The 26,648-nt window shown below is 39.0% G+C and overlaps 1 protein-coding gene across 3 annotated transcripts in view; it reads left to right on the forward strand.

The window, feature by feature from the left end:
• The first annotated feature begins 1,461 nt into the window (after nucleotides 1-1,461).
• ZNF585A (zinc finger protein 585A) overlaps nucleotides 1,462-26,648 on the forward strand; it is a 34,115-nt gene continuing 8,928 nt past the window's right edge. The window contains exons 1-6 of one of the 3 annotated variants that reach the window (XM_032614450.1): nucleotides 1,485-1,570; nucleotides 3,302-3,357; nucleotides 4,190-4,387; nucleotides 11,754-11,880; nucleotides 16,118-16,210; nucleotides 17,471-24,715. In XM_032614450.1, the coding sequence (XP_032470341.1) occupies nucleotides 4,310-4,387; nucleotides 11,754-11,880; nucleotides 16,118-16,210; nucleotides 17,471-19,803 (2,631 nt within the window). In that variant the 5' untranslated portion in view covers nucleotides 1,485-1,570; nucleotides 3,302-3,357; nucleotides 4,190-4,309 and the 3' untranslated portion in view covers nucleotides 19,804-24,715. Of the gene's footprint in view, nucleotides 4,388-11,753; nucleotides 11,881-16,117; nucleotides 16,211-17,470; nucleotides 24,716-26,648 lie in introns of those variants that run through there. The other 2 variants (XM_032614452.1, XM_032614451.1) reach the window with 2 other exon arrangements.

The following is a 26,648-nucleotide window of genomic DNA, read 5'->3' on the forward strand; positions in this document are numbered from 1 at the left end:
CCTGGGCACTGGCGGGAGGACCCAGACTGGGTGCTGGACGAACACTCCAGGGCAGGGTAACTTCCCCCCCCCCCACACACACACACAGGGACCCCCTTCTCTTAGCCAGGCCTGGACCCCGAAGGCTGAAAGTTGTGCCTTGGGACCTTTCCCTTTCTTGTCAGAACAGAGAGTAACGTTTGTTTGGTGGAGATTTACAGGAACATCGTTACCTGACTTTGACCTCATCTCAAGAACAGAGGATCTGACACCAAGAAGCTTCCAACAACTAAGCATGCCCCTCCTTCACCTATCCTATAAAAGGGCTTTGCTGAAAGCTTTTAGAGAGTTTGGGGTGTTTTTAAAGGCATGAGCCACCTATCTCCTTGCACGGCCCTGCAGTAACCTTTTCTCTGTTCCAAACTCTGACGTTTTGATATTGTGTGGCCTCACTGTGCGTCAGCACACGGACTTGTGTTATGGTAGCAGGGAGAGTGTTAGCTGCTCCAGAATTTCCATATAGGAGAAGCTAAGGGAGCAGTCAGACTGGACTTAACGCTTCATTTATATAGTAAGGACATTGTTATTACTTAGATTTTAATTTACAAATAAATAAAAATAGCAGTTTTCCTTAAGTGCTTTTAGTCACATGTTGACCATCTTAAAAACTGTTATTATTTTTTATTATTGCTGCCTACTATTGTTTTACTTGCAGTAGTTAAGGTGAAGGCTAACGAAGATTAATGGGGATTTATCAAGTCTCCATTCGCCCCACCAGCCCTTTAGAAGGGCTGTATCTCTCTGGAAAGGATAGGACTACTCTGAGTTCTACCCTATTTCCCCCAGTTCTTTCTCACGTTAAGGGCTGTACCACCTTTCCTGCAGCAGATTGCCCATTCTGACATTTGTCTGTTGCCAAGTGTTTTTGTCCAGGGGCGGACCTCTCCATTCTCCGAAAAGTGGATTGTAGCACCCTGACTTTCCCCCCCCTCATCTCCTGGTGGTTTCTCCCAGGATCCAGTCTTGGTACGTAAGACGTTTGTCCTTCTCCCTTGGTGACATTTTTCTTTCTGGCCCTCCACATTCCTGGTGGTTTCTCCAAGCAGGTAATTGCTCTCCGCGTGGTGCTGATTCCTGAGGGGCAATTTAGGTTTTTCTAAACATAACATGGAGTTCGGCACCCCATCTCCAACCTTCCTCCTCCCGGAAGCCCACCTAGTCCAGGGCCACACTCCCACATGCTCTGTGGCAACCCCTGCGTCGCTCTAAAAACCCACAGGAGGCCTCTTCCTTCGCTGTACGGAACGGATACGCTTCCAAGATGGCAGCCCGCGCGCAGAAGCACACTGGGTGCAGCCATGTTCTCTGCCCAACAGCGCCTCTCAGGGAAACTGCGCAAGGTCCCTAACAAAGTCTCTTCGCCGTGTTGACTGTTGGCGGAATGCGGCTTCCAGGGTAATTCAGAGCATGCGCAATACCAACAGTCCGTCAGGTGCTAGAGGCCCGACTGGAAGCGGAAGTGGCTCTGGGAGGCGTATTTGCTGCTTGTGTCAGGAGCTTCTTCATACGTTAATGCCGAGAGGTCTCTGAGGTGATTTTGGTTGCTCTTAATTAGGAATTCTGTGGGGTCAATGATGGAAGGCTTGTCCGTGGAGTTAGTGATGGTGGTTTGGGGATTCAGTGGTGGGGGGTGGGGTCTGTGGCGTCCGTTATTGGGTGTCAGAGAGAGGTCAGTGATGGGGTCCTGGGCAATGGTGAGTATCTTTGAGATGAGTGATTGGGATTTGGGGGCCCAGTGATGGGAGTCTGTGGTCAGTGATAGGGCCTGGGGCGTCAGCATGGGGAATCTATGGGGTCTGTGATGAGCTTGCTTTTTAAATACTCACAAGCATTTTCTTTATTGCTCCCATTTCAGTGTTTGGGTTTTTGTTTTTTGAATTTCAGTTAATGTTTTCTTTGATCCATGAATCATTTAGAAGGGCATTCTCTATTTCAAATAATGCCTCTGGGTGACGCTCGAGTGTAAAAATTGCTTGTGGCCCAGTTCAGGGTCAGTTTTCATAAATGTCACATCTATTACATAAAAACAATTGTATTCTTTATTAATTGTATTGTATTGTTTCATATAGATTGCATTGCATTATATATATTATTTTGTCTGCTTAATTAATTACCGAGAAAGGTAAACTCACACTGGAAAAGTTATTTATCCTCTTGCCCTTCCTTCAACCAGTTTCTGCTTTATATATTTGGAAATATTATTAGGAGCAGTTATGTGTATTTTCAATAATAGATATAACTAACTAACTCAAAAGATATTATAGCAATTTAAGCACCCACCAGCAATTTATAAAAGAGCTCATTTTCCAAAATGCTTTCCAGCATTTAAAAGAAAGTTTTTACAGTTCTGAGGGAAAATTATGTCTGATTGGTCTAATGCACTTTCCCGTCAGTAATGTTGGCACCTTTTGGGTTAATTGCCATCTAAGTGTACTTTTCTGTGAATTTTCATGTCCTTTGTCTTTTTTTTCCCCTGGGCTTTTATTTTTTTTCCACTTGATTGCTAGATTTTTTTTTTTTAACAATAAGGATAACCTGTCATCACATATTGAAACTTTTATGTATATATATCTTCATTTTTATTTTTAAGGTGTATTTTAACATATAATTAGGAAATATCGAATCAGAAATATTTAGTTTTTCTTTTATAGTTTCTGGGTTTTCTCTCATGTACAATAAGATCCCTCTGACTCCACCAGAATGTTATACAAACGTATACTCCTAAAATTTATTTTAATATTCTTTGAGATTTCTAAAATACATATACTTAAAATATTTACTCATGTTGGAATTCAGTCTAATGTATAGTGTGCAATGGAGATCTAGTTTGTTTTGTTCCAGGTGGAAGGCCAGTTATGTCAGCACCATTTATGCAATGAATGTCTTGTGTACACTCAATTGAATGTCACTTTTTTCTTTTTTTTTTTTCCGGTACGCGGGCCTCTCACTGCTGTGGCCTCTCCCGTTGCGGAGCACAGGCTCCGGACGCGCAGGCTCAGCGGCCATGGCTCACAGGCCCAGCCGCTCCGCGGCATGTGGGATCCTCCCAGAACGGGGCATGATCCTGCGTCCCCTGCATCGGCAGGCGGACTCTCAACCACTGTGCCACCAGGGAAGCCCTGAATGTCACTTTTGTCACATACCTAAATCAGTATTGTCTGTTGTTTTACTTGCTTTGATTATATTGTTTTTTATGTTAACTTTTAATATCTAATAGTGCATAGTAATTGCTGATATTTATTGGATGCTTTTTGTATTCCAGGGAAGTGTTGAGTATTTTGTAAGCATCATCTCATTTCATTTTCGTAACTCTATGAGGTAGGCACTTTCATTCTCATTTTTGAAACTAAAGCTAAAAATAACTTACTCATTTTCTCATAGCCGAAAAGTAGCAGAGCTGCAATTCAAATCTTCAGTAATGTCACTCCATATCTCATGTTTTTTTCCCATAGTTTACCATGACTAATAACCTATCACAGGTTTTGTTAAACTTCATGTTCTCCACAGCACTGGTTCTCAAAGTATGGTTCCTGGAACAGTAGCATTAGCATCACCTGGGTACTAGTTAGAAATGCAGATTCTTGGGCCCTGCTATGATCTTAATGTTTGTTCCCCCCAAATTCATATGTTGAAATTCTAATACCCAAAATTATGGTATTAGAAGATGGGGCCTTTGGGGGATGATTAGGTCATGAAAGTAGAACCCTGATGAATGGGATTAGTGCTCTTATAAAAGATACCCCACAAAGCTTCATAGCCCCTTCCACCATGTGGAGACACAGCTAGAAGGTGCTGGCTATGAACCAGGAAGAGAGCCTTCATCAAAACGTGATCATGGACTTGATCTTGGACTTCCTAGCTTCCAGAGCAGTGAGCAATAAATTTCTGTTGTTTATAAGCTACCCAGTCTGTGGTATTTTGTTAGAGCAACCCGAATAGTCTGAGACAGGCCCTACCCTAGACCTACTGAATCAGAAACGGTGGGAGTGGGGGGATTTTTAACTGTATTTAAACAAACCCTCCAGGTGATTCGAATGCACGCTCAAGCTTGAGAACCACGGCCCTGTGGTGTCTAGCTCAGGGAACTACACCTTGGAGTTCACTGGAGATGTTTATGTGATGACTGACCATGTGGACATTATCTTTCCAGGGAGCCCCTGGGTCAGATCTTCCTCCAGATTCCACCTCACCTCTTCTTAGCAGCTCTGCTTGAGTTTACAGATGTCCACCAAACTTTAGGCTCCTGAGAGAATAAAGGTTGAGACCCAGCATGACCATGCCAGCTAATTGGACCTCTCACCAGAAATCCCTGGGCCTGGCTCCAGAGGAACATGGAAGCTCATGTGAGGTGAGGAGGAGGAATTCCAGGGGGTGGAAATTCATTCTGGGAGTAGTTTGATCTTTACAACAAAGTTTTATGTAAAGATATCTAAAATTATTCCCAACGTTGTTTTTGGTGTTTGTTTTATTTTGTTTACCATATTAACCTTGATGTCTAAACCCATCAATGACAGTAAGAGAACTGAAAATTATGAGCATAGATTCAGAAATCAAATGTATTAACTACTCACAGCAAAACAATGTTCAAAAATAATCTAGAAAAATAACTTATCTCAATTTAAAATCTAGATGAAAGGGTGGATTTCTAGGAACATACTAAATTTCCCATCAAATCTTTAATTACCATTTACCACATTTTCACTTGTAGGTGTTAAGACTTTTACTTAAAAAATTCTCCTTTTAATAAAATTAGGATTGCACCTTTGGAGAGATTGTTTGCATTGATTTTATTCTGCTTTTGGAATGTTAACTTTGTGTATGTGTGCAAATTTTATGTTTAATATTTCTAAATGTTACAGAGTCACTTGAAAAGGATATTTCCAGATATAGACTTTGTTATCAATAAAATATGTAGTTAGGAGGTTTTTACAATGTGGCTTGTTTTTTCCTCTTTATCTCCTGGAGCTGAGAGATATTATTTAACGTTTCCCACCATGAGTATATTTCTATCTGTATTGCCTATAGTTTCTGTTTATAAATTTTGATGCTATGTAATTTGTTGCAGTGATAGTAATGACATCTCAAGTTCATTTTGGATTGTGTCCTTGTCCTGTTTAATATCTTTTCTTAGAATTCAGCTCTGTCTGATATTAAGATGGAGGCTGTTATTTCCTTTCTGTTGGCATATCCAAAAATGCCTTTTGCTTATCCTTTTACTGTCAGCCTTTGGGGTCCTTGTGCATTTCTCTGTACAGCAGTGGAAAGATGCTTTTTATGTTACACTTCTGATGTGGATGTTTCTTTTATGTATCTTTTACTGTATACTCTGTATTTTTTGCTTTTGTTTCTGTGTCATTCTGGTAATTAGAAGGGTTTAGATTCTTCTTTGTTTGGTTAGTTCTCTTAGTGTCACCCTTATCGCATTAACTTTTTGAACTAAATCTTTTACTCTTTTAGACAATATCTATTAAATTTGTACTGTGAATAATGATAAGAGTTCTATACTACTACTTCTAGGATCCTTTTGTTTGTTGGATGTTTTTATTAAACTCTATTTTTGGTTTTTTTTTCTATTTTACTTTAAAAGTCCTTATTTCCATTTCATGTTGCTTACTTGTCTTAATCTGCTCTTGCCACTTTTTGTGTTTTCATTGAATGTTTTTATTGCTTTCAGAGAGAACTTCATTTCTGTGCTACTTTTTCTTTCTTTTTTACTTCTTTACTGAGTTCTGCCTTTTTTTTTTCAAAAATTTAAATAACCATTTTCTTAACTTGTTTTTTCATTATTTCTTCTTTGGACTCTTATATCCCTATTTATTTCATTAAGTAGTTGATTGTTTTAGTGAATTCCTTGAATTCATGGTGAATGTGTTTTATTGTGTGGCAATTTATTTCTAGCATGTTCCTTTTAATCTCTCTCTTTCTTTTCATTCTTTTTGCTTATAGTATCTTTGTACATTAGGAGATTTTTATTGTTATCTTTGAGTAAGGAGATTTTTCCTGGACAGATTGTTTATAAGAACCTCAATTGGTGCGGAGTCAAAGCTACAAATATGACATCTTCTTGATTCCCCATTTAATTCTTGATGACATAGCGTTTAGGGGCCAGGGTTTTGATGTGAGTAGGTTGTGAATATGCAAGTGTATGAAAGAGAAAAATTAGAGTATATGTATTCTTTTCAAGTATATAAGGAACATTTTCAAAGAAATGACAATGTTCTAAGCCCCATAAACAGAATCAACACATCACAAAGAAGCAAACTGTAATCTCTGAACATAGTTAAATGAAGAAATAAAAAAGATAGCTTTCGGGCTTCCCTGGTGGTGCAATGGTTGAGAGTCCGCCTGCTGATGCAGGGGACACGGGTTCATGTCCTGGTCGGGGAAGATCCCACATGCCACAGAGCGGCTGGGCCCATGAGCCACGGCCAGTGAGCCTACGCGTCCGGAGCCTGTGCTCTGCAATAGGAGAAGTCACAACAGTGAGAGGCCCGCCTACCACAAAAAAAAAAAAAGATATCTTTCAAGCATCATAATTTTAGACATTAAAAACCACAAGTATCTTTAATACTTATCCTTAATACTTTCTCTGTTCTGTCCTTCCTGCATGCTCATTCCCTACCCCGAATTCAGTGACCTGCTCTGTATATTTAACTCCTGAATCATCATCTCCCTACTAGCTCTCTATCCACCTGCCTAGAGTCCATCCTTGTATATGTCTTATCACTTAAATCTTAGTATGTACAAAATATATTATTTATCTTTTTCCCCCAGCCCCCTCCTCTAGTCCTTAAATTCGTCTGTGACCTCAGAATCTACAGCAACACAAAACTGATGACTGAGAGTTATCAGTCATTTTTTCTCACCTTCACACTCGGTATCACTTTTACCTCCTTAATAATTAGTATCAATCTCTTCTATAGCCTTACTACAGCCTTACTTTAGATAAGTAAGAAATTTGTATTCTCTCACCTGAATTGTGCAGTGGTTCTCGTGACTTATTTTCTGGTCTTGCCCATTTCAAAATGCTCTGTTATGAGAATAAACTTTCTTCAATATATTTTTTCAATGTTTTATTTATTTTGAAATAATTATAGATTCAAAGGGCATGCAGAATATAGTACAGAGAATTCTCCCATAAATTCCAATTTATTGTGATGCATGATTCTTTTTATTCATTGCTGCATCCAATTTGGCAGTATTTCATTTAGGATGTTTGCATCTAAGTTCTCAAGAGATATTGGTCTGTAGTTTTCTTTTTGGTACTGTCTTTGTAGTGCTTTGGGTAATAATACTGGCCCCAAAAAATTAGTTGGGAAGTGCTTCCTCTTCTTTTAATTTCTGGATGGGATTGTGTAAAAATGGGACTAACTCTTCTTTAGAGGTTTAGTAGAATTCTCTAGTAAAACTATCTCGGGACTTCCCTGGTGATCCAGTGGTTAAGACTCTGCTTCCACTGCAAGGGGCACGGGTTCGATCTCTAGTTGGGGAGCTAAGATCCTGCATGCTACACGGCGCAGCAAAAAAAAAAAACAACAAACTATCTGGGCCTGGAGACTTTTTTTTCCAGGAGCTTTTAAATTATTATTTTAATTTAATGGTTTATGGGATTATCAACTTATGTATTTCATATTGTTGAGTTTTGGTAGTTGTGGTTTTTGAGGAATTGGTCCATTTCTTCTAAGTTGCTGACTCTATTAGCATAGAATTTTTGTATTCCCTTATTTTTCTTTTAATGGCTGCCATATCTGTAACGATATTCATTCCTGACATTGGTAATTTGTATCTTTTTTTCAATTTCCTTGATACCTGTTTTCTATTATTTTCTTCTTTCTGCTTGCTTTGTTTATTTTGCTTTTCTTTTTCTAGTTTCTTGAGGTAGGAATTTAGATTATTGACTTGAGACCTTTCCCCTTTCCTTTTTTAAAAAATTGATGTGTACTTGACGTATAACATATTATTTTCAGGTATACAACATTATTCAATATGTGTATATATTGTGAAATTATCACCACGATAAATCTAGTTCTCATTCATCACTACACATAGTTACAAATATTTTCTCTTGTGTTGAGAACCTTCAAGATCTCTCGTAGCAAGTTTCAAATATACAATCCAGTATTAACTATAGTTATAGTTACCATGCTGTGCATTACGTCCCCGTGACTTATTTTATACCTGGAAGTTTATACTTTTGACCACCTTCACCCATTTTACCCATCACCCGCCCCCTGCTTCTGGCAACCACCAGTGTATTCTCTATATCTATGACTTCAGTTGCTGGTTTTATTACATTCCACATAAAGTGAGATCATGCGGTATTTGTCCTTCTTTGTCTGACTTATTTCACTTAGCATAATGCCCTCGAGGTCCATCCATGCTGTTGAGAATGGCAAGATTTCCTTTTTTATGGCTGAATAATGTTCCAATGCATATATAAATACCACATTTTCTTTATCCATTCACCCATCATTGGACACTTAGGTCGCTTTCATGTCTTGGCCATTGTGGATAATGCTGCAGTGAACGTGGGGGTGTGTATATTTATTCAAGTTAACATTTTCATTTCTTTTGGATAAATACTTAGATATGGAATTGCTGGATCATATGGCAGTTCTATTTTTAATTTTTTGAAGAGCTTCCATATTATTTTCCATAGTGGTTGCACCAATTGACATTCTTCCAGTAGTGCACAAGGATTCCCTTTTCTCCACATCTTTGCCAGCACTTATTATTTCTTGGGTTTGTGGGGTTTTTTTGTTGTTGTTACATTCTGACAGGTGTAAGGTGATATCTCATTGTGAATTTGACTTGTATTACCCTGATCATTAGTGACGTTGAGCACGTTTTCATTATCTGTTGGCAATCTGTATATTTTCTTTGGAAAAATGTCTTATTCAGATTCTCTGCCCATTTTTTACTTGGGTCATTTGTTTCCCCTTTTCTATAAATTTCCCTTTCAGCATCCCAATGATACATTGTATTTTCACTTTTTTTCAGTTCTATGTATTTTCTAGATTTCTTTTGAGGATTCCTCTTTGACTTATAGGTTATTTAGAAGTGTGTTGATTAACTTCCAGTTATTTCCAGACTTTCCAGATAGCTTTTGTTACTGTTTTCTAATATAATTCCTTTGGAGATTTTTCTGTTGTCTTTCTGTTATTGAGTTTTAGTTTGATTCCATTATTTTCAGAGAATATACTTCATATTATTTCATTTCTTTCCAGTTGAGATTTATTTCACAGCCTAGGATATGGTCTGTCTTGGTCATTGTTCTATGGATGCCTGAAAAGAATGTGTATTCTGCTGTTGTTGGTTAGAGTATTCTATAAATGTTGATTAGATCCTGTTGTTTGTTTTTCTATATCATTGATAATACCCTGTCTATTATTTCTATAATTTACTGAGTGTGGGCTTTCAGGTTCCTATAGATCCCTTTTTTAAGTGTTTGACTCCAGGTGGAAATAGCCATTCCTTCAATTATGCATTTCCAGATTAGATTTTTTTAATATGGAAGATCATGCTTTTTAAAAAACATTTTGCTATGAAAAAAATGTAAATGTATTCAAGAGTAAAGAGAATAGTATAAGGAGCCCATGTATCTATTGTACCTATCACTCAGCTTTATTAGTGATCAACATTCTGTCATTCTTATATTGTCTAAAACTACCCCCCTTCCCAGCTGCTATATTATTTTAAAGTAAATCCCCAAAACCATTTTATCTGTGACTACTTTCATGTATATCTCTAAAAGATGAGAATTCTTTTTTTCTTCCTTTTTGTTTGACATAACCATTAAGCCATTATCACACCTAAAACATAATATCAGTAATTCCTAGGTATCATCTGATACCCAGTTATTATTTGAATTTGAAACATGCCATAAATATCTTTTTAATGTTGGTTTGCTTTAATTAAGAGCCAGACACGGTCCACAAGTTGCATTTGGTTAGTATGACTCTGAAGTCTCTTTTAATAAAGAAAAGATTCTCCTTCATATTTTTTCTGTTGTAATTTATTTTTTGAAGAAACAGGCCATTTTCTGCCTTCTGGATTTAGCTCATGTTTTGGTCTTGATATTGTTCAACGTATTCCTCTGTACTTCATATTACCTATGAATGATTTGTTGGATCTGGAGGCTTAATGAGATTCAGGTTGTATTTTTCTTTATATTTTGTAAAAGTACTTAAAAATGGGTGGTATGAAATTAATTACTATATCGTGTCAGGAGGCACATAATACATGGTTATCTCTCTTTTTGTGATGTTAAAATTGATGAGTGGATGCCATTGTTACTAGCTGACTCATGCATTTTAAACTTCTCTTCAGCCTTTCACCTGAAACAGTTGAGCAACCCTTAATGATTATTGTCTAAACTCATTATTTCATTAGGAGTTATGAGATGATGGTATTCTAATTCTATCCTAACTTCTTCATTTATTAGCCAGAAATCATTTTGTAAGGAACTGTTCCTCATCATTTATTTGGTTATTCTGCAATACAGGTCTTATACAAAAAAAATGTTTAATATAAATCTGACTACCTTAATTATCTTTACTTAAAATGGAAAATTCATACTTGTTCTATGAGCAAACTGTTTTTCCCATAACCACCTTCCTGGCTTGTCATGCAGACTTCTCTTCATTTACATAGAGCTATTTGCTATTCTCCAAACTCATCATGTATTTTCCTATATCCACACCTTTGCTTGTCTTTTCTGGGAAATGACCTTCCTCACTTCCCCGTTCTGTGTTATACTTCTCATCTTCCAACTTAAATTCCTCAACTAATAATAAACTTACACACCCATGTGGAATGTATTTTTCCTTTTTGGGGACCTCAGTGTGTTCCACATAGAGATTTACTTTTTGACACTTTAGTGAACTTGTGTCTTCTTTTACTTTACTTTTAAAACATAGGTCTTGTTTATTTTCCAAGTCTTTTAAGTTGCTAGAAGATTAGAAACATAAATAATTCACATTTGTGTTCCCAGGGCTAGCATAATGGCTGGTCCTAAATTGCTCAGAAATTGTATCACGGGTCATTCATCCAGTTGCTAGAAAACTACAAGAGAGCCTATTTCAATCTTCAGTTTTGAAAAACGAGTAATTGACTGACCATAGTATAGAACAATAGCAGAAATTCTTTACTGGCTTTCTTTCTTCCATAAAATATTATGTAAAACTAGATATTTAATATACACCCTATATGCAATACCATTTTTTAAAAAGTTCCTGGATTACACAGGTGTATGCACTTGTCAAAACTTCAAATGGTACTCTGAGGACTTGTGCATTTCATTGTATGTAAAGCTTACCTAAAAAAGGTAAAAAAATGTTATACTCTACTTAATGATTTGCATTCTGAAGTATTTAGGAGGAAGTGTACTGGCATCTGTAGTTTACTTTGAAATGAACAAAAAAGTAATATGGATTGATGGGTAAAAGGATGGGTAAATGTGTGGCAAGACAAGTAGAGTAAATTGTTAGGGATAGATTCTAAGTGGTGGTTATATAGGTTTTCACTACACAATTATTTTAAATTTTCTGTATGTTTGTAAAATTTCATAATAAAATGTTAGGGAAATGGGGGGTGAGTTTTTAAAAAGAGGAGGTAAATTAATAACAACAAAACCTAAGTTCCATATTCCTAAATATAGTCTCTCCATCCCCCAAAACTAACTATTCATGCTGAACAGGAATGTGCCCTTACAGGGATCAGTGTCCTTCAGGGATGTGGCTGTAGATTTCAGCAGAGAGGAGTGGCAGCAGCTAGACCTTGATCAGAAAAACCTGTACCGGGATGTGATGCTGGAGACCTATAGCCACCTGCTCTCAGTAGGTAAGCACAGTTACCTGAGTGTCTGAAAGAAGGGCCCCACTGAGAGTGTTTTTATTCTCAGTTGCTGAATGCTGTGAGACACCTGACTTATATGATGGTTTTGTCCTTGATTTGTCCAGGATTCTTTATCCCTTTTGGGCACTCTGAATTTTACAGTTGACCCTTGAACAACACAAGGGTTAGTGGTGCAGATCTGGCACAGTTGAAAATTCACATACAACTTTTTTTTTTTTTTTTTTTTGAGGTACGCGGGCCTCTCACTGTTGTGGCCTCTCCCGTTGTGGAGCACAGGCTCCGGGCGCGCAGGGTCAGCGGCCATGGCTCATGGGCCCAGCTGCTCCACAGCATGTGGGATCCTCCCGGACCGGGGCATGAACCCGTGTCCCCTGCATCGGCAGGCAGGCTCTCAACCACTGCGCCACCAGGGAAGCCCCACATACAACTTTTGACTTGCCAAACACTTAACTCCTAATAGTCTACTGTTGACTGAAAGGCTTACCAATAACATAAATAGTCAATTAACGTATATTTTGTGTGTTATATGTATTATATACTGTATTCTTACAATAAAGTAAGCTAGAGAAAAGGTTATTAAGAAGATCATAAGGAAGAGAAAATACATTTACTGTACTATATTTATCAATACCATAAGTTTATGTCATCTATTTATAAGGTGAATCGTCTGTCAATGCCTACATCAATATTGTCTTAAATGATACAAAGCACTATAGATGTTATATATATTACAACACTAGACATCAAAAATGAAAAGGTAATGTGAAAATGAAATTCATATTTATTTATAGGTGTAATGAACGATTCATGTATTGATAATGAAGAAGTAGCAATATCATTGCTTTATGGTAGCCTAGTGTAATTGATATGACGGTTTCATGGTAGCCTAGCCTATACAGTAATGAATAAAGTGTTATAAAATTTTTATGGCATACAGTATTATAGTCATATTCATAATGCAGTATTGGAAACATTGTTACATTAAGAATAAACCACTTACCTGTGATGATAGGCTGATACCCAGTTTCTCCAATTACAAGAGAGGCATACTGTACAATAATGCACTTCTTGGAAAGCAGAGTTATAAAACAGTAAGAAAACTAACACATTATTAATTTTATATTAAATGACACTCACCTTATGCCTATGTAAGGATAGGCTGTCCACCTCAATACAAGTCTTGTACATGATGTTCTACGTGATGAATACTTAGTCAGTGATGATGACGATGACACACAAACTCTTCATACAGTTCTTGCCGTACAGTTATTAGATTTTTACAGGAAGACACATGTATACACAACAGATAAGTTTATTAACTGTACAGCATGATGATTCTTTACTGCTTTTTAAGTAGAAGTGAATCATCATAAAGGTCTTCATCCTCGTTGTCTTCACATTGAATGGGCTGAGGAGGAGAAGGAAGAGGAGGAGTTGGTTTTGCTGTCTCGGGGATGGCAGAGGTGGAAGAAGTGGGGGAAGTGGAAGAGGGGAAGCAGGAGATACAGGCACATTCGATGTAACATTATGGAAATACATCATAATTTCTAACTTTTTTGCTTTTTCATTTCTCTAAAAATATTTCTATACCATACCAACTCTTCTTCCACCCTTTGCTTTAGTTTCAGTGCCCATATCATAGAAAGGTCCATGTGGTAAAAGAAATCAAAAGCAGTCTTAAGTAAATCTGAACCTTCTGCCAGACTGTCTAATGTCAACTTGTTTTCTGGCACTGCTTCTTCATGTTTTCTTTCTAATCATCTGGCATTGGTTCGAAAGCCCTCAAATTCATCAAGCCTCTGCTGTGATGTCTATTAGCTCTTAAATTTCTCCAAGATAATCCTCCACACCCTCACCCCCACCTTTTTTGGCTTATTCACAATGTCTTTCTTGATTTCCCTTATTTACTCTGTTGTAAATCCTATGCAGTCATACACAACATCTGGACACAATTTTTCTGGCAGGAATTTATTGTTTCAAGCTTGATGGCTTTCATGGCTTTTTCTATAACATCGATGGCATCGTCAGTGGTGTAATCCTTCCAGCCTTTTATGATGTTCTCTCTATCAAGTTTCTCTTTCACAGTGTTGACAGTCCTTTCCATAGACCACCATATGTAATAAGCCTTAATGGTCCTTGTGACCCCCTGATCTAGGGGCTGAATTAGAGATGTTGTGTTTGGGGGCAGGTAGACCATTTCGTTGCCTTTGATGTTGAACTCACAGGGTTCTGGGTGACCAGTGACATTGTCCAATATCAAAAGGCAGTCCCTTACTGGCTGGGTACTTACTGACTCCAGGGACAAAGCATCAATGGAACCAATTCAGAAAGAAAGTTCTTGTTGTTCAGGCCTTCTTGTTTTACAACCAAAAGGCTGGCAGCTGGTGTTTATCTTTTCCTTTCAAGCCTTAGGGGTTAGCAGCTTTATAGATAAGGGTTGTCCTAATCATAAACTTGACTGCACTTGCACGAAACAGGGGAGTTAGTTAGGATTTAGGTTCCTGTCCTGGTGCTCACTTCTCTTCCTTAGTCCTTTGTGGCATTTTTTTCCAGAATATGGCACTTTCATCTGCATTAAAAACCAGTTCAGGCAGATATCTTTTTTCTCCTGAATGATTTTCTTTATGGCATCTAGGAACTTATCTGCTGCCTTTTGGTCATCAGAAGCTGCTTCTCTTATCTCTTTTTAAAGTCAAGCCTCTTTCTAAAATTATCAAACCATCCTTTACTGGCATTAAATTCTCTAGCTTTAAGCCCTTCACCTTCCTTTTGCTTTAAGTTACCATATAAGGACTTTGCTTTTTCTCAAATCATATTAGAATCTATAGATATGCTTTTTAAAAAAATATTTATTTATTTGGCTGTGCCAGGTCTTAGTTGCAGCATGCAGGATCTTCATTGTTGCATGCGGGGTCTTTAGTTGCACATGTGAACTCTTAGTTGTGGCGTGTGGAATCTAGTTCCCCGCCCAGGGATCGAACCCAGGCCCCCTGCATTGGGAGTATGGAGTCTTAGCCACTGGATCACCAGCAAAGTCCTGGAATGCTTTCCTTATAACAATCCTGTACCCACATACAAACTACATTTTTAATACAAGATTAAAAAAAGTGTTTCTCAAAAAGTGCATGGTGGGAATTCCCTGGCAGTCCAATGGTTAGGACTCTACTCTCTCACTGCTCAGGGCCTGGATTCAGTCCTCCCTGGTTGGGGAAATAGGATCCCACAAGCCATGAGGTGCAGCCAAAAAAAAAAAAAAAAAAAAAAGATGCAGGGTTTTTTTGTCTGCTGGTATATGCTTCATGTAGTTCTTTCTTTTTTTTTTTTTTACAATGGTTTTTACACTTAATTCATTTATCTTGAAATGGCTGGCAACAACAGCTGCAGACCTCAATCAAGCAATTCAGCTTTTTCTTGTAATGTCATGAATTTTCTCTGTTCTTGGGAGCATTTCCAGCATCACTAGTGGCACTTAGTATGTTAGTATGGGCCCTGTGATATTATTCAAGGTTTATGGTATTGCAATAAACATGAAACATATGTGAGAACCCAGAGAGATTACTTTTTACTGCTATACACAATTTACTGGAGAGAGGGACTGCTCATGAGGCAATGATTAGGGCATTTTAAGTGGATATTTACAGCACTGAGCTCACTGCAATAGCAATAGGAGGTGGCTACAAAATTCATGACATACCTAACTTTTTTTTTTTTATTTTTTTTTTATTTTTTTTTTATTTTTTTTTGGCGGTACGCGGGCCTCTCACCGTTGTGGCCTCTCCCGTTGTGGAGCACAGGCTCCGGACGCGCAGGCTCAGCGGCCATGGCTCACGGGCCCAGCCGCTCTGCGGCATGTGGGATCTTCCCGGACCGGGGCACGAACCCGTGTCCCCTGCATCAGCAGGCGGACTCTCAACCACTGCGCCACCAGGGAAGCCCATACCTAACTTTTTAAAAACATTTTTTGATATTTCTAGGCTATGAAGTTTGAGTTTTTTCAAATTGTCACGGATCTCCAAAAGATTTTCCAATATTTTCCGTAAAATCCATTTATAAGTTGGACCCATGTGGTTCAAAGCCCTGTTGTTCAAGGGTTAACTGTACTCTGTTCTCAGAGATACACTGTTACTTTCCTGTAGAACAAAGCCTCATTGAACAAGACTATTGGTTGGGCTCTGTAACACAATTAGCTGGACCCAGAACTTTTATCATTTCTCATGAACAGGGTATCAAGTTCCTGAAACAGAGGTTTTCATGTTGGAGCAAGGAAAGGAGCCATGGGCACTGCAGGGTGAGAGCCCACATCAGAGCTGTCCAGGTGAGTGAGTGTGACCCAGACTGATGGGAGACAGGGAAGTAAATCTCAGCCATCTTGAGAAAGACTGGCATCTTTGAAATGCTATTAAGCTGACTCTTCTGGAAGGTTCTGATTTTTTTGTATTATTTGAGGACCCTTGATATCAGCCTCTCAAATAACTAAATGCCTTTATAAAAATGCCTTTGTCATTTCTAACTGTCTTCTTCCTTGGCTTTTTGGCGTCTGGATCACATGCCAATCTGCCTCAATAGATATTTTCTTTTTTTCTTGGTTATGCTCCTTTTCTATAACATTCTTTTTTTCTTTCTGCCTTTCGCATTGTCCAAGATTCATTCTTTACGTATTCAGCTATTCATGGATTTTCTTTCTTTAAAAGTTACTATATGTCACACAGTCCCACTCCTGCTAGTCCTCTTTCATTTCTTTCTTTCTCATTGTGAGATGCTTTGGAACTTTATCTCCAATCATGCTCTCTTCCTTTTTTCTCCATAGTCACTGACTTAAGATTTCTCACTTTCCCATTCCCCATGTCTTTCATCCAACTGATGACTTAGAGGTCACTGTTGCTTAACCTTTAGGAGTACCTTTCTGACTTCCTTCCAAGGTTGCTTGAGACTTCACACTGACTGGGGGCTGTCTGCCTGGTTGGCTGATTTTTGAAATTGCTTTATTTCTATACTTCATATGATGAGGTTTGAGTTTAATCATGTCTTCATTCAGGACACACTATCATCATCAGTATGGGTAAGGATTCTCTATTATTTTATTTTTTCAATTTATTCATTATTCCTTCTTTTCCCCATACTCTTCTCACTTCCCATCATAGGCAATTGTTTTATATGATAGAAGCATATTTTTAAGTTCATATTTAAAGTGACTTGGGGTATGTATTATTAGTTTATATAAATATTATTGTGCTATATATCTTGTTCTTTGCCTTTTTTCACTTCCTGGCACAGTGCATTGAGTTCATATTCTAAATAAACTGAATTGTATCCCAGAATGTTTCCTATCACCACTATCACCAAGTCTTCTCAGCCAATGATTCACCCTCACCCTTTTCACTGTGTTCAACCTGGATGAACCATATGACCCTCTTCTCTTGCCTCTGCTAGCTGCTATTTGAGCTAAAATCATCTTATTCTCCTTTGAGAAGGAGAGTTTCGGTTTCAAACCTCACAGAGAATTTCTGAAAAACTTCTTTCTACATTGAGAGGAAAGGTGATGCTACAAGTGACGTTTTATTGTATTTTATTCTAGAAGGATTGTGGCAGATTGATGACCAGATAGAGAGCTATCAACAAAGAGAAAACAAATCTTTAAGAGATGTTGCTTTCATCAAGAAAATATTGACTATAAAGAGGGATTATGAATATAAAGACAGAAAAATAATTCATGTGAGCCAAAACATTCCTTCCCCAAAGAGACCTCATCAGTGTGACTTATATGGAAATGCTTTAAGCCATAATTTAGATTTACACGGTCATAATAGAAACAGTGGATCAAAGAACGTTAATAAGATTACTGAATATGGTAAAATTTCCTCCTGTACTAAACATGAGTGTACTCCAACAGGAGAGAAATTATGGGGCCATAATCAATGTGGAAAAATCCTCAGCTATAAACAAGTACCCTGTCAACATCAGAAAAGTCATACTGGGGCAAAATCTTATGAATGTGCTGAATTTGGAAATATCTTCACCCAGAAGTCACAACTCAAGGTACATCTGAAAGTGCATACAGGAGAAAAACTGTATGTATGTATTGACTGTGGGAAGGCTTTTGTACAGAAGCCAGAATTCATTACACATCAGAGAACTCATACTAGAGAGAAGCCCTATAAGTGCAGTGAATGTGGGAAAGCCTTTTTCCAAGTATCTTCTCTTTTCAGGCATCAGAGAATTCATACTGGAGAAAAACTCTATGAATGCAGTGAGTGTGGGAAAGGCTTCTCTTATAACTCAGATCTTAGTATACATCAGAAAATTCATACTGGAGAGAGACACCATGAGTGCAGTGATTGTGGCAAAGCATTCACGCAGAAGTCCACACTCAAGATGCATCAGAAAATTCATACAGGCGAGAGATCCTATATATGTATTGAATGTGGACAGGCCTTCATCCAGAAGACACACTTGATTGCGCACCGCAGAATTCATACTGGAGAAAAACCATATGAATGCAGTAACTGTGGGAAGTCCTTCATTTCCAAGTCACAACTGCAGGTACATCAACGAACTCACACAAGAATGAAACCGTCTATATGCAACGAATATGGGAAGGTTTTCAACAATAGTTCCAACCTCAATACACATAAGAAAGTACAAATGAGAGAGAAATCTTCCATGTGTACTGAATGTGGTAAGGCCTTTACGTACAGGTCAGAGTTGATTATACATCAGAGAATTCACACCGGAGAGAAACCTTATGAATGCAGTGATTGTGGAAAAGCCTTCACTCAGAAGTCAGCACTCACAGTGCATCAGAGAATTCATACAGGAGAAAAATCATATATATGCATGAAATGTGGGCTAGCCTTCATCCAGAAGGCACACTTGATTGCCCATCAAATAATTCATACAGGAGAGAAACCTTATAAATGTGGTAATTGTGGGAAATCCTTTACTTCCAAGTCACAACTTCACGTGCATAAACGAATTCACACAGGAGAGAAACCTTATATGTGCACTAAATGTGGGAAGGCATTTACCAACAGGTCAAATCTCATTACACATCAGAAAACTCATACAGGAGAGAAATCCTATATATGTCCTAAATGTGGCAAGGCCTTCACACAAAGGTCAGACTTGATTACACATCAGAGAATTCATACTGGGGAGAAACCTTATGAATGCAATACCTGTGGAAAAGCCTTCACCCAGAAGTCACACCTCAATATACACCAGAAAATTCACACTGGAGAGAGACAGTATGAATGCCATGAATGTGGGAAAGCCTTCAACCAGAAATCAATACTCATTGTGCATCAGAAAATTCATACAGGAGAGAAACCCTATGTGTGCACTGAGTGTGGAAGAGCCTTCATCCGGAAGTCAAACTTTATTACTCATCAGAGAATTCATACTGGGGAGAAACCTTATGAATGCAATGATTGTGGGAAATCCTTCACCTCCAAGTCTCAGCTCCTGGTGCATCGACCAATTCACACAGGAGAAAAACCATATGTGTGTGCTATATGTGGGAAAGCCTTTAGTGGCAGGTCAAATCTCAGTAAACATCAGAAAACTCATACCGGAGAAAAGCCCTACATCTGTTCTGAATGTGGGAAGACCTTCAGACAAAAGTCAGAACTGATTATACATCATAGGATTCATACTGGAGAGAAACCTTATGAATGCAGTGACTGTGGTAAATCATTCACTAAGAAATCACAGCTCCAAGTGCATCAACGAATTCACACAGGAGAGAAGCCTTATGTGTGTGCTGAGTGTGGGAAGGCCTTCACTGACAGATCAAATTTGAACAAACACCAGACAACGCACACTGGAGACAAACCCTATAAGTGTGTAGTCTGTGGGAAAGGCTTCGTTCAGAAATCGGTCCTCGGCGTGCATCAGAGTATTCACACTTGAGAGAAACATTCTGAGAAAACCTCAGTGAGATCAGATTTTATTTTACATTATGGAATTCATGCAACAGAAAAATATGCATATTATCGTAACTAGAAATGCTCCATCAGAATGTCATACATTACTATACAGAAGAGGACCTCTGAAAGGACCCTGAATGGGAGGACCCCTTCCCATATTGTCACCAGCCTCAGTAAACCTTGAGGCATTCATACTGAGAAGGAACTTTGTCAGTTTGGTACATTAGAAGAAGCCTTCTCATGAAAACTGTAATGGAACACTGTTAGCAAATTCTGCACTGGAAACATTATGTGAAGTCATGTTAATGATAATCCTGTTTACTGTGGAATAGGTAATATGCCAACAAGTTGAATGGTAGAACAGCATAATATATACGATAATGATAAACCCTAAGTTCTGTGAGATGTTTGTTGCAGAACACATTGCCTAACAGAATTTTGTGTGTCATTCTTCTGTTGAATCAAACGTGGTCTGCGTATCTAATCCCCCATTGCATATTTTTATCAAGAAAGGGATGCCACAATAAAAAAATTATTTATGTATACAGATATAAACCTCAGAGTGTATGTTGACTCCCCCATTATCCTCTAGCACCATGAATGGTACCCCCGCCTTATTAGCCACCAGTAGAGTGTTTTCAACTTTCATACAGCACATTGTCTTCTGACCCCTATAATTGCATTATGACTGCCTATTCGTGTTGACTACCATTATCTCCCAGACTTACTGACCCTTAATTAGCCCCCAGTATAGTGTCCTGTGAGCTCCCATTACCTTCAGGAAAGCTTCTGAAGTAAGAATGTTCAGGTCACCTCAGTCAACTCTTCACCTTGGTCTCCCTCTTGCTGTTACAGTTTTATAGTGCTTCCAGCTCATTTGCCTTCCTTAATGACTTGACCTTTATAATGACAATAATGAATCAATAACTCATTAAAACAAACCCCAACATACCTTCACTGTCTTCTCTCTATCCATCTTCATTCCATGCACTCTTCAAGGACCTTCTCCCCCATGTGCCTCAAACACATCAGGTTAGATCCTGCCTCAGGGCCTTTGCATTTGCAGTGCCCTCTTCAAAGAGCACAGTTCCTCATTATATCTGTGTGGTTTACTCTGTTGTGTCTTTCTTCCAATGGCATATCTTCACAGAGGCCTGCCCTGCCCTCCCCTGCCTGCCTGGCTTAAAATTCCATCATCCTCCCCTTCCTCCTTTATCCTCTCCATAACACTTATTACCATGATGCCCTGTATATTTCACTTGTCTATGGTTCCCACTCTAGAATGTTTTTCCCCATTTTGTTCACCATTGTGAGCCTAGACCCATGCCTGACATACAACAGTCCTTCTATGAGTGCACGTTGTGGAGTGTTGACCATGCTCATCCCATGACTTCCCTTTGATCCTTTCTGTATTGCAGCATAAGATGCTCCGATGGGGAGAACCAACTTGTCTAAAACACACAAGGCTTTTTCACCCCCAGTCTTTACCTGGGCTGTGCCTCCTTCCTGTTCTAAAAGTTGTAACATCATTGTAAACCTTTTGCTCTGACGCCAGCCCATTTAAAGAAGGGACTGAGGCACAGGAAATCACTCCCACATGGATGGGACTTGATGCTTGATGTTTCAGGATTCCCTTCAATGATTCTGAAATACCACAGTCAGCTCCAAAGTGATCACAAAAGAGCCCACTCACACTGCCCGAGCATGCACAGTCCTGCCTTACCCCAATTGCACCTTGATGGGGCCTTGTCTACCCCATAACTTGACCTACAGACCTGCTTATCATGCCCTGACAGGTATGCCCAAAGCTAATAATATGGAGAGGCCAAGAGCAGAGAAGGGTTGACCTTCCTTAAAAGTTAGGTGTGCAACCTAAGACTGGGGCAGCAGTGGTCTCACAGATGCATGCAGAGGGTCTGATTGAAAGCTCAGCTGCTGGGTGGCCAAATGAACCAGCAAAATGGTTCCTTCAAGTCAGTCCATTGGCAATGCTGAGAGTGGGAAACAGTTGGGTTGTACAGAAATCTTCTCACCTTTGTGAATAGCAGCATGAGGGTTGAGAATGGGGACAGAACCTGGTTAAGGGGACAGGTCTAAGGATTTTCCTGTAATCCCCTCACCCAAATTGGGCAGTGATTAGTGACATACCCCATTACCACACCTTAGATCCATGTCTAATCCATCATTAGCTCCCCTTTATCTCACCCCTTCACAGTATCTGATGAGCCACTGTACACCCTTCTCTATGTTAGAACAGTATCTGGTGACCCACTACTCCCTTTTAACTCATTCAGCACTATTTCTGGGGCTTCACTCAATGTTTTACGACCCACCATCTTCCCCCAACTTAGGACAGTGTTTGCTGATCCCGCAGGAGAGTGTCTGGAGATCTCTCCATTACCCCCTTCTTAACCTACCCCAGCACAATGTCTGGACACCCTCCATTATCCCCCTTTGACTTTACTCCATCGCTGTGTTTGTCACCTCTTATTACAGGAAATAGTGTCTGGAGATCTTCTCATTACTTCTTCCAGTTACCTCCAGCATAATGTGTATTACTTCACCACATTTGTGAAACAGTCTGGTAACCTCCATACTCCCCATTTATTACCACTTTCACCAAATAGTAACTGATGACTGCTTATTACAATCCTCAGAGTAGGAAACCATGATATACCCCACCTAATCCAACTTTTAACATTATCTCCTGATTCTTTCATTACACCTCTATCAGGATGGCTTGTGTTTCCCTCCATGTGTTGTCCATCACAATGATGGTGACCAGTTATCTTCCATTACTCCACCTAACAGTGTTTGTAACCATCCCCAACACAGTATGTGGTGATGCCCCCATACTCTCTGAACACTGGTGTGTGCCATTAACCTGCTTCCCTCTCCCCAGATGAGGGCAATGACTGATAAGGCACCATAAACTTCACATTAGCCATCTCTGTAGGACCCCCGTTAACAACTGGCACAAAGTCTGTTGGTGCTCATTACCCACTAATACAGTATCTGTGACTCTTCCATTAAATCCTGGTAATATCTGCTATTTCCCTATTGGCCCTCAGTAACACAGTGTCTACTGATTCCCCGTTGCCCACATTGCTTCATGAAGCCACTTAGTGTGGCTACTGCAAGTCCCCCAGTATTGCTTCTCCAAGTCCCCACTGTTTGCCTGGACAGGAACCCTGGGGAATGGAGAAGGGATGAGGATCAGGTCCTAGCCTCATAGACACCCTCCAGGGAATTGTTCTGGAGTAGGCTGGGGAGGATCTGGGAGACCCAGGAGATCACAAACAGCTTCCCATTTACTACATGAGGAATGAAACAAGCAGAATAGTGAAAGCTGTCAATGTGGATTAATATCCAGGTGCCAACCCTGATGTCCAGTAACCTCCCCCGAGCCTCAGTTGCCTCACCTGTAAAATAGAGTTATGGAGGATGAAGTGACTTAATATGGGTCACTTGAGGGGAGTAGGGCTAGTGGAGACCAATGAGAGGGTCCCTGTTGTTAATGATATTACTAGTTATAAGTTGACACAAGATCAACCTCTGTATGGCTGTACCAAAACCTCACACAGGGAAATGTATATTATTTTATTGTAAATTACTTTCAATTATTTCTCCTTTATATTTACTGTAACATAATATTATAGTACTGAGATATTTTTAAAGTCAGCTTTATTGAGGTATAATTTACACACAGTAATAGTCACCCTTAAAAGTGTACAGTTCTGACAAATGTGTACAATCATGTAATCAACATCACAACCAAGAGAACAGTTCCTTTATTCCCCTAAATTCCCTCCTATCCCTTTTTAATCAATCTCTCTATCCACTCCCAACCCCTCGAAATCATTGATCCGTTTCCTGTTTCTATAGTTTTTTCTTTTTCACATGTCATATAAATGTGTGTGTATCCATATATATGTAAAAATGTGTCTCCTTTGGAGTCTGACTTCTTTCATTTAGTGTATTTGAGATTCATCCATATGGTTGTATGAGATACAAATGGAAATATGCTGATGAAAAGACATTCAACATCATTAGTCATCAGGAAAATGCAAATTAAAACCATAATGACATACCACTACACACTTATCAGAATGGCAATAAATAACAGTACAAAAGTTGGCAAGGATGTAAAGCAATAGACACTTGCATGCATTGCTGATGGGAATGATATACAATGGTATCCACTCTGGACAAAAGTTTCACAAGTTCTTATAAAGTTAACTATATACTTATCCTATGACCCAGCTATCCCACTCCTAGGTATTTATCCTAGAGAAATGAGAAATTATATACTCGAATGTTCACAGAAACCGCATTCATAATCACCAAAAGATTAGAAACAACCCAAATGTCCATCAGTGGGTGAATAAACACAATGTAGTACATCTGTACAATGGAATACTACTCAGCCATAAAAAGGCTGATTTATGACACCAGAGAAAGGAATGATTCACTGACACAAGTTACAACGTGGATGAATCTCAAAAGTATTATGTTTTACTGTGTGATAATTTAAATTATGTTTGATAAAAGACTTCTTATTAGAAATTAGATTATAAATATCTATACATAATTAGACTTGTACATTAGTTATAATTTTATACTCCATATCATTATATACTATAATAATGTATATTTGTAATATAGTACACTGTAATACCATTTATTGTATATTTCTTATTACAATAAAAATGTTTATTTTATATGTATGTAATATGTACTGTATGATTATATATTGGAGTATGTAATTTTTTTCTATTTTGTATATCAATTTTTCACATAAAGTTTCAGTTATTTGTATTTTTACATGTTTACATTTAATGTTTATAGTGTAAAGTTATAACTATAATAAAAGAGGCCATAGGGTCTGAAGAACCTGCAGTTGTAGCTGGTCAACGTTTTTACTATCTGTCAACACGCCCATTCTGGCTGTTCTTAACATGGCTGACGCTTGTTTCTCTTTGGGCCTTTGCCTGGCTGTGTTCTCTGAGAGTACTCTGCTTCCCCAGTGTTCATGCAGTTTGCTGTCCTCTTCTGTTTGGAGAGTTCACACATACACACACCATTGTATATGAAGTAACACACTTCTTGGAGTCACTTCCTATTTTGTACTATATTTGTGCTGCAAGTACCACCGTCTGACCTAATATTAAATGTTTCTTTTTTTGATTTATCATTCCTTCCTCCCCACTGGACCATCACCCTCATGATGTCAGGACTTTGTCTTTCTCCTGCTGTGTCCAAGGCAGCCAGCATGGTTCCAGCACAAAGTAGAAACTCAGTACAAATTTGTTAAATGGATGAATGAATGATAGCAATAGCAGTGAGGTTGACCAAGTGCTCCACACGGTGAGCTAAATTTGTGGGGAGGAAGGAGGGGGTAGGAGGGTGGGTTGGTTATAGGTCCTCTAATTTGAGATTTAATTCCCCTCCTCATGCCCCGGCACAACCACGCCCTTTCTCCCCTGGCCATCCCATCCTTCCCCTCCCCAGCGTATCTGACCTGCATCCTCCCCCAGCATCCACAAGTTAGCACTGTGTCTCCTTACTAAGCCTCCTCCAGGTTGTGGTGGGTAGGCTATGTAGAGCAGGGAGGACAATAGTGGGGGACACGCAGGCAGGGGGCCATCCTGGCAGCATCCACCCCAGCACTTTCAATCTCATAACCCATCATTCAGTCCAGTCTGCCCTGCCTGCTCTATCAGAAGAGCCACCAGTGGATATGAAACCCAGGGGACAAGGGGAAGGTGGCAGGGTGGAGGATTCCAGGCCTAGTGTGGCAGGCGTGGACCCTGTGGCTAAGGTCTGGTTAAAGCCAATGTTGTCATGGGCACTTGCCCTAATGTCAGGGTGAGCTGAGACCTGCATCCTCAGCATTCAATAGGGCTACTTGAGCTGGAGTGACTGTTATCTATATTATATCCTACCCCACCTGAGCTCACCCCACTTTCCATACCATATGCTGTACCATACCATACCACTTATTAACTATTTTACTTAATTCTACAATTATATTCTTATTGAAGTATAATTAATAGTTATAATTTATAACTAATATCAGAATCCTTGTCATTATTTATTGTATGCCTCAAATTACTAAGATACCATGAATAACATCAACTCTGATACTAAGAAATCCCATGTCCCTTCTGCTTTCTGCTACCTTCTGGTTGTTGTCTGCATTATATTAATACAACAATAGCCCCACCCCTAGGGGCAATGTTTTTTCTCCTTTGTGAAATAGGCACAATTAGTTTACTCCTTTATTGATATTATTGTGCTATTTTAATATTATAATATTGGACATTGCTACTAAAACAAAAACTGGTGTTCTCTGTTCCCATCTAAGAAACAGGACAATGTAAGCCCAACATTAATACAATCATTTGAATTATATTAAGGTTATGATTATTATTAATGCCAATTCTGAGAACCCATGGTGGGTTCCATTGCACTCTGGAAAGTGGCACATTTATAATGCATTGCTGAGTAGGTTAGCTAACTATTTATTGCTATGTAACAAAGTACCCAAAACTTAATGGATTAAAACAACAGTAAACATTTATTCTCTTACAGTTTCTGAGAGCCAGGAATCTGGGAACAGCTTAGCTTTTGGTGGTTCTGGCTCAGGAACTGTCCTGAGGTTGTAGTCAAGATGTTGGCCAGATGTTGCAGTAATCTGAAGGCTTACTGGGGTTTGTGGGCTCTGATTCCAAACTAGCTTACATGACTATTGGCAGAAGGCTTTAATACCTCACCACATGGACCCCACAAGTCTTCTTGAATGTATTCACAATATGGTGGTTGGAT

Source organism: Phocoena sinus, chromosome 19 (assembly GCF_008692025.1).
Source record: "Phocoena sinus isolate mPhoSin1 chromosome 19, mPhoSin1.pri, whole genome shotgun sequence".
NCBI classification, from domain to species: Eukaryota; Metazoa; Chordata; class Mammalia; order Artiodactyla; family Phocoenidae; genus Phocoena; species Phocoena sinus.